Raw genomic sequence first — 13,231 nt, forward strand, 5'->3', positions numbered from 1 at the left:
CCGTTTGAGTGAAAGAAGTAAGGGAATTTCTGAGGAGCAGAGTGAGGCCTTTCTCCTGAGCTCTCTCTCTTGGCTTTCATTCTATTGAAATAGTGTCTTTCTCCTGATCAGTTTGTTTATCACTTACTTGATTATCTTCATCAGCAGCAAGACAAGACAGGTTTTCCCCTTTGATCCTATCAGCATCACCATTCAGACTAGAAAATTGATTCTGGGAAAAAAAATACTTGGGTGTGTTTGACTCATTTGTGAAAGTCCTGGGACCTGATAGATGGCATAATATGCCCTGGCCTGACCTGATCTAAAGGCCTCTCCAGGTGGCTTTTGAATTTTCCAGGTTATTCTGGAGCCAAGTACTCCAGAGTACATTTCTATCCATCTCTGACCCTACCCTCATCACCTCATGCACACGCATTAACCAGCATAGCACCTTGCTTCCGGCTTTCAGACCAGTTCACTCAGCTCTTCTACTGTCATGCCATACCGTACTGACTCAGCCTTCAGGAACGCCGAGCGAGCGGTACGCGGAGCACCACTCCTTGCTTCCCCATCTCCCGGACACACAGCTCCCCTCCAGAACAGCTGTCAATGCCACTCTGTCCTGAGCCAGCCACCAGAATCTCGGCGCGAAGGCAACCCAACTTCTCTGCCGCCCTAGGCTCCCAGTATCCCCTCCAGAACGACTGTCAGTAACATACCATTCTTTCTGTTTTCTTTTTTAAATGAATTATGGCTGGAGAAAGTTGCTGGATTGACAGCCCTGGAGACTGATGTCTTCCATGTATCCACAGAACAGGTACAGAATCGGTAGAGGCCGTATAATTTTTCCCCACTCCCCCGCACCACTGTGCTTTATCTTTATTGTAGAGAAAACATTACTAGGGCTAAGAAAAGAGTTCAGTCTCCATAGCCCATTCAGTCCTTGACCTCTCTGCTGAGACTGCCAAAAGGCAGGGGGGCCTGGGGTGGGGGGAGTTGCTAATTAACAGCAACCGTAGTGCTGTGTTTTGTGTTATGGCTACATGCCCATTTGGATTAAACATATCTACTAATATATTTACAAAGACAGGGGACCCTTGTGTAATAAAAAAAAGCCCCCTGTCTTTTCCGTCTTGCAGTTGTTTGGCTGCCCAGTGCTGGCTAATAAGGAGTTGCTCTTTGGTTTAGCATAAAGGTATTTTTCCCCAATCTGAGACAGCCTTTATCTCCGTATTGGGAGGCTGCATACTTTGCACATCCTGGGCCACATTTTCAGAGGTATAGCATCTCCACAGCTCCCACTGACTCCAGGAGGGGCTGCAGGTGCTCAACACCTCTGGAAACCAGGCCTTAAGAGTCTTGCAGTCTTTGGAGGAAAGCAAGGAGGCTGCTCACAAAGTAGTCCCTACAGAGTGAGCATGAATATTGATGAGTAAAGCAGCTGCCATGTGATAGTCCTCCTTGTGAAAGTCAAAAAACAAATAATCTAATAGTCCAGGGATGAAGAACACATTGTCGTCTTTCATTTATGTTCGTGGACAGTTGGACATCTTCCCTGCCCACCGCCCCCGCCCCAGAAACTTGCAGTAGTAGCCCATGTTATCCTAATGATCAGATAAGCAGATTTTGCAGGCAGAGTAGTCATTTACCAGATTTCTTTCCTCAGCATTTGACCTGAAGCCAGACATCCTGTAGATTTTAAAATCTTCTGAGGAGACAATTTGGGACTTCATCTCAGTTTTGTTCTGGAATACCAGATATCCAGTTAGTTCACCCCGGAATGTAGTCCACTTGTTTAGTCTGCTGCCTTTAGCCTACTTCTTAAAGTGATATACATGTTACGATGTCTTCATGCAATCTGGAAATTCTTTATTAGACAAAAGGGGGGTGGGGGTGATCATCGTGATTAATATGTAGCACTTTTGGTAGCAAATTCCATCTGAGGATCTCAAATCTCTGTGCCAACAGTCAGGTAATTCACTAACTAGGGTGACCGGATGTCCCAGTATTATTGAGACCATCCCAATATTAGGGGCTTTGTCTTATATACACCACTATACCCCTCTCCCCCTCCAGAAAAAAGTGTCTCAATTTTTCCCACTTGCTAGCTGGTCACCCTACACTGAACACACTTTTAGGTACGTGAATATTATTATCCTTGTTAAATGAAAGGAGGAAGTGAGGTATAAAGTGATTGTGACTTCAGTGACTTAATAGGCAAGATGGGAATAGAGCCCTGACACCTGAATCCCAGTTATGTCCTATATCTCCAGTACATGCTAAAAAGGGGCCAAATCTTCAGCTGGAGTAAAGTGTCATAACTTCATTGAAGTCAATGCAGCTGTGATCATTTAAACTGGCTGAGGATCTGCCCCCAAAGATTTTTAGGTTATTTATTTTAGTTGCCATTCACTTCTACACAGAAGAGGGTATAGCGATCCCCTTAAGGAGCTTTAAAAATCCACATTATTATTTTTTTAAAGTAAGGGTGAGTAATGTGGATTTTTAAAGCTCCTTAAAAACAACAAGGAGTCCTGTGGCACCTTAAAGACTAAGATTTATTTGGGCATAAGCTTTTGTGGGCTAGAACCCACTTCATCAGATGGAGTAGATACAGACTAACACGGCTACCCCCTGATACAAAGCTCCTTAAGGGGATCTCTATACTCTCTTCTGTGTAGAAGTGAATGGCAACTGGGAGTCTGTATGCCCTAGACAGCCTTGAAAATGTCTCCTCTACAGACCTGAAGAGCTCTATGGAACTTGAAAGCATAGTATGTCTCTTTCACAAACAGAAATTGATCCAATAAAATATATTACCTCACCCACCTTGTCTCTCCCCTCAGTGTGTCCCTTTCTTGATTCTATCAACTGGAGCTTTAACATGAGTTTCAGTAGCCCTGCTTGAGATAGTCCCCACCCAGTGCTAATAAGATCTAGTTAGATGGGAATCAGTGTTAGCCTGGGGCTTTAAATAAAGGATACACAAGGTTCCTTCTGGAACAATTTGCTGGTGTTTTGTCACTCTTGAGATTATCAGAGAACAGAGCAATGCAAACATCTTTTGCAACAGAACAAGAGCCCCTTTTGAGTCTGCCTTCTGCCCTCAGCTAGTACACACAACTTTAAAAACAGCCAGCCAAAGCCCTTACTACCTGTATCCTACCATAGAAGTCCAAAACACCATACTCTTGAAAGTTATTTGAGGTCATTGCTGTAGTTTATGGCATTGAACAGAGCTCTTTGGAGCGGGGAGGGCTTGTAGAGCAGACCCATTTGGTAGGATTAACACAAAGAAGAAGACTGTAGAATGCTGTAGTATTCTTAAAGCTTATTTTAGCTGTCTATGGGACAGAAAGAAGCAGGAAATTCCCAAGTTCAGGGCAACATTTTTATCCCAGAAGCTGCATCTCAAAGCCAATACCCTAGTCTCCTTAAAGGCCCAGTTCCGCAACCCCTGTTATGATTAGTGTGGCCCCCATCCTGTGCACTGAAATCCATGGGAAAGGGATCATACGTTATGTATGCAGATATTCCCATTGAGCTCACTGAACTGTCAGGGTTGGCTCTCTCATAGGGAAGAGTTTCAGAAATTGACTTTACATGTCCGGGTGATATTGACGGGTATTTTGTCATGCAGAAGGGAGACAAATATTGAGTGAAATCCTGACCCTCTTGAAGTCATTTGGTAGTTTTACCTTTGGCTTCATTGGAGCTAGGATTTCACCTACTGAGTCCATACTGAACAGAATATTGCTAAAAGCTGTGGCATAAAACTAAAAGGAGAATCTTTGATTTAAAATGATTTTCAGAATCAACCCCTGTTGTGTTACTGCACTGTAAATGCAGAATAATCCCACAGCTAGGGTTGCCAGTTTTGATTGGCCGTATTCCTGGAGGTTACTGGAGTTGCTCAGGATTTACACTGGTGTACTAAGGGCAGAATTTGGCCCATCGTTTATATAATCTATGGCAATCAAAATTTCTTTTCATTATAACCACAATGGAATAGAATTCAACTTATTACTCACCCTTCTACCTCCCAAAAAACTGTAGAATTTATTTAATGAATGTAATGAAGAAAAAACAAACAGAGAATACATACTATCATTGGAAATGTGATATTTCATGAGAGAAATTTGAAGGATAAAGTAACTGAATTCCAAACAAACAGGCTGATCAGCATGTCAGGGAAATGTACTTTTCTGCAGGAGAGAAGTTTAAAGTAAAAGTTTGCAGCCATGACTGACCCCTTTATAAAGTGATCAATATAGTTTTTAACTTTGTAATTTATTGCAATTCTTAATTGTTTTGTAGCTCAAGCAACATGTTTAAAATTCACAAGAGGCTATATAAAGTAACGGCATGTGTGCATTTGTATATGGAGTAACTGAGGAAATTACAATTGGTGAGTCTTTTATCCAGGAATCTTCTTCTCATTCCAAAGCATCTCTGCCGAGCCTGGGAGCAGTATAGTGGTGCCATTGATTCCTGTCCATGGCTTGTTCTGCCACTAAGCCCAGACTGGGCATGTCCTGGTATACAATGTCCTGCCATCTACTCAGAGATCTGCTTCTAGGTCTGAATGTCCTTTATTGTGTTTGCATCATTTTCTTTGGCATCCTATCATCTATTTGTCTTCTACAGTGTCTCCACCATCATAATCTTTTTTTTTAAATTGCACCCCATTCAGTACCCTTATTTTACATCCTACTTTCTTTCTGACATCTTAAAATAATTCCACTTTATATCTGCCATCTTCCAAAGAACTCTCATCTCTACTGCCTCCAGCCTTCTGACGTCTGTTTCATTTAATGAAGCTGCTTCCAGACCATAGAGTAATACTGTTAGCACACTGGTTTGGTAAATTTTCACTTTGATACAAAGTCTAATATTTTTATCAGTCCATAATTTCATCAACTTCTGCGCAGCACTTGTTGGTAAGGCACGTCTTCCTTTAACCTCCTTGGTGATGGAACCATCGATAATGATCAAACTTCTTAGACGCGCACAAGGTTTCACTTCTTCAGTGACGTCACAGCTGCTGCATTTCAACAATTTATCTACAGTTTCTCCTCCAAGATACAACCACTTTGTCGTCTTGGCATTTATCAGTCCACATTCAGTATACCTATTTTTCAAAGTAATGAAGAAGATCATCATTAATGAAGACATGTCTGCCAGTGGTATGATGTTGTGTGCATAAGATAAAGAGCTTACCACTAGATCAGCAGTTCTCAAACTGTGGCTTGGGTCCCCAAAGTTGGCCCAACCTCATTTTAATGGGGTTACCAGGGCTGGTGTTAGACTTGCTGGGGTCCAGGCTGGAGCCGAAGCCCCAAAGTCTGAGCCCCACTGCCTGGGGCCAGAGTCCCAGGGCTTCAGCCCTGGGCGGCGGGATTCAGGCTTTGGCTTCAGCCCTGGGTGCTGGGGTTCAAGTTACAGGTACCCCGAACCGAGGCTGAAGTCCTCGGGCTTTGGCTTTGGTCCCCCTGCCTGGGGCGGCGGGGCTCAGGTGGGCTCAGGTTTTGATCCCTCCTCCTGGGGTCATGTAGTAATTTTTGTTGTCAGAAGTGCGTCACGGTGCAATGAAGTTGGGATGATCTAGAGCAGGGTTTCTCAATGTCATGCCCTCCAACTCATCTACCATTCTTAATGTCCAATTTAAGAACCTAACAAAAAGTGATGGGATTCCATGCTTCCTTGTTTTACACCAAATTTGACCTGAACCAGTTGCCTGTTTTTTCTCCAATTCTTAAAGCATTACAGGAGTATTCATACATAACTTAGTAATATCCAGTAAAAACGGGGATATAATAGCAGTAGCTTAATGTTTTAGGTTAGCATATCTATACACTATTTTGAATACACAGCAATAGGCAGTAAAGGATCCATAACAATGGAACTTTGATGTGAATTGTATGCAGGTAACTAAGGCAGGGTGTAAACTTTATGTCACATGCACTCATTTTCAAATAATATGGAGATTAAGTAAAGATGGACAACTTGTTAAAGAAGAAAAATTAGAATCCCTTTTTTGAAAAATTGGCAATGAGCCCACATCAGCCTCACCCACTCCCAGTGTTCTTTTGCCATTGTTTTCATTTTTGCTCTGCCTCTGTATTTCTTGGTTCCACCGGGATCAAAAGTGGAAATGTCCAAATCTCAGGAAGGAGGCTTTTTCTGTTCCGGTGATTCTGGCCCAACTGGCAGCCAAAATCTCACGAGAAATGCAATTTTTAGGAGATTGCTAGCCCAGATTATAGTTCAGAGCTTTCAAGTATGGCACAGCTCTGATGCTTTTCATGTGCACAAGGTTGAATTTCATTTGTTGTGAGAAAGGGAAGCAGGATTTGATGCATAGGCTAAGGGAATCCTATTAAGATGTTTGGTTTGGTTTGGATGGGTTGTTTACTCATTTGCTTTTTCTAAAAAAAATTCTGGAACATGCGTATTTGTTATATCTTACTTTTTGTTTACATTTTCTTTAAGTCTTTGTCGTAGAGCTGGTCAATACTTGGAATTTCCAAATTAGAAAAAAAAGTTAAAATTTGGGATTTCCCACCAAATGAAAATTCCTTTTCAGAAATATTGAAACAACTTTAACAAAAGGTTTCATTTTGATAATGCTGCAATGTATTGTTTTGACTTTATTATTTGGACTTTTATATAATATATTTTCATCTAATCATCAAAACAATGAATTTGAAATGGAACGTTTCGACACTTTTTCATCTAAATATTTCAGCGAAATCAATATGTTCATGTGAAATGTTTTGATTTCATTGAATCACCATTTTCTGATGGAAAATTATTGCATTGGAAATTGTGCGACCAGCTCTACTTAGGCCTTTTATTACTAAGTACTGCCCTTGCAGACCCTACTCAGGCAAAATTCCCATTGACGTTTGTGGGAGTTTTCCGAGTGGATAGGGCACTGGGTTGGGAATCTGGAGGACTTGTTTTTTATTCCTGGATCAGCCACTGATCTGCTGTGTGATCTTGGGCAGGTTCATTTCATTTCTTTATACCTCTGTTTTCCCCCCCACCATCCATCTTGTCTATTTAGGTTGTAGACTCTTTGGGACATGAACTGTCTTTCAGTATGGGTTTGTGTAGCACCTTGCACAATGGAGCCCTAGTCTCTATTAGGTCCTCTAGGTGCTACTGCAGTCCAGATTATAATTAATAATTTAATAAGGTACTCAGATTCAGCTCCAGATCCTCTCTGTAAAGTATGCGTGTAATTGAATGTGCCCTTTCTTTTTCTGTCATTTCTTGTATTGCAGTACTTGTGCATGATTATACCATAGCATGTGTTTTGATCAGTAATTGCTAATCTGTATCTGCCATACACAGATGTTGTGAGGCTTAATTCACAAGTACCTGTGTTGCATTTTGAGGTCCTTGCATGGAAAATGATATAGACTTACAAGGGTGGTTGGTTGGTTGGTTGGTTGTTTTTTTTTCTTTAGATAATTATCCCAATTCGGGCTAATGCCTGGGAGACCCTTGACCTGGTTAGAGCAGTGCTGAGCATCTGCAGTGCCATACTGACTTCCATGATACCCTTTGGATGCCCAGCACCTCTGAAATTCTGGTCCCCATTGTATATTCCTGAATATTTGCAAATTAGCAAGTAAACAAAAAATCCTCGCATATATTCACATTAATAATAATTTTTAAAACATCTAGGTTACTGACTGAAAGAATTGATTTTAGTTACTTTTTTACATATGTATTCTAGATGTAATCATCTATCGTGAAACTTCTTCTTATACTAGTAGTATAATATGTCGAAGCAACGAGGTCATAATAATTGGAGATTTCACTGCAGCGACTCTGTTTTAAATGTTTGCAGAAGAACAAGGCCGCTAGTATTTTGGGGGAGGTTAGTGAGAGTTGTTGGGTTTGTGAGTTAATGTAGTGGGAGGTAACCAGGCTGTAGCATACTTTTTGTGAATGGAATAGTAGCCTATGGATTTATAATGTACTACTGCTAACTCATTTCCACTTAAGTACTTAGAAAAATCCTTTTTGTTGCCATCAGGGGGAGCTTTTGAGATCTTTCAAGAGTGACTATATATATATTTAAAAAAAAAAAAAAGAAAAGAGGGGAAAAAAAAAGAAAAGAAAAAAACGTCCCAGCTCAGAAACAGAGATCCACAAACCAGCAAGCAGCCAGAATCTTACCTGGCTACAACTAAGCCAAGGAAACCAGGGGAGCTGAATTCCTTAGATTTGAAAAATCAGCCAATTGAGAGAGGATTTTTTTAATCAATCAAAAATAAAATTAATAATTTTTATTATTTAAAAAAAAACCCAAACCAAGAGTCTTTGGGAGCATTCAAAAGGCAAACCCTGCTCTGCTGCTACAGCTTCTGGAAAGCAAATGCTCTTCAAACAGCTTCACTCCTTTTTGCTCCTGATGATCGGATGGGGACCTTTGATGCAACATTTGGATTAGCTGCACACAACTGCACTGAGGGGGACCACAAAAGGGGGAGCCTGGCTGATTGCATAACTTTAAGAAAATAGTAAGAGGGAAAGAAAGAATTAGAGAGAGAGAGTGAAAAAGAGAAAGAAAGCAAGCAATTTTTAAAAAAAATCTGAGAATCAAGTTTCAAGACTCTTTATGTGCTGCAGAGGAGCATGAGGTTTACCAGCAAAGTGCAAAGGGGAGCCTGAGAGGAGAAATAGCTTACTCTTTTGCCAAGAGAAAACATAGGAATGTGTGTTTTGGGCTGGACTGAGGAGGAAAGCTGGGGAGATTGCAGAAAGGGGTGCAGGATTTTTATCACATTGGTACCTTCACATTAATTGCCCTCTTTAAAAAAATAAATAAAAGAGGAAAGAGGGGAGGGAAAAGAACAGAAGGGAAGGAGGGGGGGGAAAAGAAATCAGCAAAAGTGTTTGAGACTCTGGAGCTATCTGCCCCTTCAAGCTGATTGATTAGTCATGATCCCTGCAGTTTTAATGGGAATCATTCAATTGGGAAGGTGGAGCACCCTTGAGTAGATTAGCATATTCTTGTTTACTCATCTTCTGAGGGGCTTTTTCTCTTTTCTTTCATTTTGTAGAGAAGAAGGGAGGGGGGAGAGGTTGGGGGGGGAAAGGAGGGGGTTGTGGCTTATGTTATAAAGGAGCCAAAAAATAAATAGATTAGAGCATCTTTTGGGGGGGAGGGAAATCAGTGGGTCTGTGTCTTGGAGAAAGCTGGGTTTTTTTGTTTTTTTGTTTTTTTAAGAAGAAAAAAATAAAGGGAGCAAAATCCAGCAGAGAAAAGAAGAGAGAGAGGAATTCCAGCTGTGGAGGAATAGAGAAGAAGAAGACAGATAGAGTAGGAAGAACAGAGAAATACATTTTAACCCAGGAGGAGTTTTGTTTTTGTTTTTTTGTTTTATTTTATTTTAAAAGGGAAAAAAAATCTACAACCAGGAAAGAAAGAAAGGAAGAAAAAAAGAAAAGAAAAAGAAACTGAGAAGGGTTATAAAAAGAGCAAATACCCAAGAAGGGTGAACAGGAGAAGAAAGTCAAGGCAAGGAGGAGCCCAAAGCTGGCAGATCGGGAGGATTTGCAGGGGAGAAGGGGGGGGAAGATTGGAAATGCAGCTCTGGAGTTTGCTGCTGCCTCTTGCGCTTCTTTGTACAGCCGTAGCCAGTGGACCCGAATGTGGGATGGACGAGCGCTCCCGCAGGGCAAGGAGGGACACCAGGCACACCCGCCAGAGCCGCTACACCGCCCCGGGCACCTGTGCCACCAGGCTAGCCCGAGGCAGGCGTTCCACTGCTCGTCTGGAGCCTCTGCCTGTCCCCCGCAGGAGGCAACAGCGGGAGGTAAAGGGCGAAGAGGATTCCCTTACCCCAAGCAGGGCGCTCTATTTCAGTGGACAAGGTGATCAGCTGCGGCTGAAAGCAGATATTGAGCTGCCCAGAGATGCCTTCACTTTGCAAGTGTGGCTGAGAGCTGAAGGAGGACAGAGATCACCAGCTGTCATTGCAGGTAGGTAGTTCCCTGTGCCTGTAGCATCCCTTTAATATTTCACACGTCTGCAGAACAGCCGACTGTAGGCACGCGTGTGTGTATAATGTGTGAACGGATATTTAAATGTGTGGGTATATATAGACGTGTGTGTGTATGTACCCCCGTATACACATACATGTACTGATGTATGTATACACGTTTGTGTGTTTATTAGAGATATCTCTACATTTGATGAACTAGAAACTCAGCAAACTGTCTAAAAGTGTATGTGTGTGTGTGTATACATATATATATATACAGTCAAGTAAACTTTTGCCAGTAGCGATGGCATTATTCCAAATAGCCTCTTTATTTTTAAATCAATGTACAAATGGGAAGGCGAGTACCTCCTATACGTTTCTAATTTAATTTGATAAGGAAAAATAGAACTGTAGGAAGTGTGTGTGTGTGTGTGTGTGTGTGTGCACAATTCATGCATATGTAATTTGTTTGTGTGGGGGTGTGCATGTGAGGGTCCTATTTGATTTCCTTGGATTTTATTAGCTTTTCCGTTTATTTCCGCTGTTACCTTTTTAGACACTAGGTTAGCATGTGGTTCCAAAAAGCTGTAAAGGAACTTTTGGCTATTGTGAAGCCTCAGTAGTCAAATTTAGTTCATAAAGTTCCCAGCCCCTCAACACTCAGCTAGTACTTGACTGGCACAGAATCTAGAGGATGTTTTTAGTATTTTTTTTTTTCTCCCCTTCGAAATCACAAGTGTAACACACATAATTGTAAGGTCAAATTGCCCTATGAAATTGTTTAGCGCTGAGACCAGTTATTGAGCTAAGCTGTCCGATCATGACAATAATGAGGAGTATTGCACTTTTCTTATTTAAAACTTATGAGCCCATCAGGGATTTGTGTTCTTTTTCTTTCCCCCTCCCTCCCTCTGCTTTAGTGCTAAAGTGCGATAAAATTGGATACTTTTGACAAAGTAGAAGGTTTATAAACACTCATAATCGCTGAAACATTCATCTTTGCTCTGAAGGAAGCTGTAGAAAATGGAAATGCCCTTTAAACAAAACCAAACCAAACAGGGGAGGAGACACGGGATGGGGGGGGGGCAGAGAGGAGGACATATTTTATAGTTCTTTTGGCAAGGAGATTCCCTGAAAGTACAATTTTTCCATGTCGTAGGATGCCTTAAAGAGACAGTGAGGGTTTTCCCTTCCCCTTTAACTAGAGTCATTTCCTACAAGAGACCAGCGGATGCTTTTCTTCTTCTTGATATAGTCACTGATCAGCCTTTAGGGCTGCTTTCCTCCTGCTCCCCTGCCACATTCCATTCTTTTATTTCCTTTCTCTTGACTGCACTATACTTGACCTATGGGATTGTTGTCACTCAAGAAAGTCTCTTCCTTCTCAGGAAAAAAACAAAAACAAAGCAGACTCGGCAGCAAATTGCTTTAATTTTCCCCTGTGCCCAGCTGTTGTGTTCACTTTTAAGGAGGTGAATGCGGTGCGTTTGTCAGAGTATGAGACATTGAGCGCTGTAGCTCACGAAAGCTCATGCTCAAATAAATTGGTTAGTCTCTAAGGTGCCACAAGTACTCCTTTTCTTTTCGCAAAGACAGACTAACACGGCTGTTACTCTGAAACCTGAGCATAGATTGTATTTCCTTCTGCCTATGGTAAGGAAAAAAGCTGGAGTCCAACTACGAAGGAGAGATGAGTGATCTCAGGCAAGGAAAAGATTAGATTATCACCATTCCCCATTATTTATTATTCCCCCTCCTCCCTTATTCCTAATCTTGATTTACAACAGTAGGTCTGAAATTGCTTCCCTTTCAAGTGGAGAAAGACAGAGTCTAGGTTTACACTGATATTGTCAATGAAAATGCAAAGCAAATACATACATTTATTTAATCAAACCCCGGAAGCACTGTTTCACAAGAATGTGTAATCCACATGATGAGGGAGCTAGATACACACACGCACAAAGATTGTTCGTAGTAAAGTAAAATATTTTAATTGGATAGGGGAGGTTAAGTTCTTGCTTGTATAAAACACCTGACCTGTTTTATGCACGGAAATGACCTTCCACTAGAAAAGAAATGCCCCAGTTTAGAACCATAAAGCTTGTAGCTTTACTCCAGAGAATGCTGACTCTTTTTTTTTTAAACTCCACCCCCCCACCCCCCCGAAGAGGAGCCAGGTTTGGCTGTGTGTGTAAACACCTGGAATAGATCCAAGGAGGAACTCGCCTGGAGTATCCTCCACACACTAACGGTCTCCCAGACCTGCAGCAAGCTTAGGGAGAGATTAGACTCTTCCCTGAATGAGGAAATCAAGGGTTCCAGGTGCCCAGAAACTTGGCTTTCTCATTTTCACTCGTTTTGGATGTGACAGATTTAGGACTCTGATTCTGCCCTACGAGTCACATTGGTGTGACCCCACGGAAGTCAGTAGTCTGTCTAGCCACTAAAACGGGAGCAGAGATGGGGCCAAATTCACTGCTGGTATAAGTGGCAGTCTTGGCCCCTTCAGTCTATTCTTGTCTTTACCACTGATATGTTGTGGGGAGGAGAGGGAGTCAGTGGGGTTGCACAGGATGTAAATAAGGGCAGAATATTACCTCAGTGAAACGAAACCTCTCATTTTCTTTAGTATCCTTCCTATCACTTCCTCTGCCCTCCCTCACCAAACCTTCTCTTCTCTCTCTTCGCCCCCTGCCCCCCCCCCCCCCCCCCGTTCTCCCCGCACCCCACTGGTTCAATCCCGGATCTTAAAATATTCATTGCTCCATTTGCAGGCCACAGTCAATAACGTGCCCATAGGGGAGATTGGATGTGCACTGAATTCATTCATTCTAGATCTCAGGTAGAAGCCAGGTTGCCATCAGTTTCTCCAAGTGAGCCCTGAGAGATAAGGAGCTTCTGTATTTCAGGCTAAAGGGAGCTTCCGTGCTGCTCAGAAGCCAAATTTCCTTGTGTCACCCTTTGCTGCTATATTCAATTTATTTTTATGAATGCCTAATTTTATAGAGCTACTATACTGGTTAGTCATCACTTTGAGCCACCTCCTCTCACCCCCGTCTCTGATGGTAGGTGGCCCTTGGTACCAGAGTCTGCCGATTTTCAGACTGCTTTGCAGCGATGTTATTTCTGCCCTGCTTGGATTCATGGATATCAGTTCTGGCATTTTGCAAAGCAAAGCCGTGGAGAAAATTGCAGTTTGACCCACAAATATGTGCGGTGCAAAACCCCAGCCTCAATTGCCCAGAGAT

General features: G+C 42.1%; 1 protein-coding gene across 1 annotated transcript in view; it reads left to right on the forward strand.

The window, feature by feature from the left end:
- Positions 1 to 9,584: 9,584 nt before the first annotated feature.
- Positions 9,585 to 13,231, forward strand: part of PAPPA (pappalysin 1) — a 213,735-nt gene continuing 210,088 nt past the window's right edge. The window contains exon 1 of the mRNA XM_077835969.1: positions 9,585 to 9,981. Within this exon, the coding sequence (XP_077692095.1) occupies positions 9,585 to 9,981 (397 nt within the window). The remainder of the gene's footprint in view (positions 9,982 to 13,231) is intronic.

This window comes from Eretmochelys imbricata, chromosome 16 (assembly GCF_965152235.1).
Source record: "Eretmochelys imbricata isolate rEreImb1 chromosome 16, rEreImb1.hap1, whole genome shotgun sequence".
NCBI classification, from domain to species: Eukaryota; Metazoa; Chordata; order Testudines; family Cheloniidae; genus Eretmochelys; species Eretmochelys imbricata.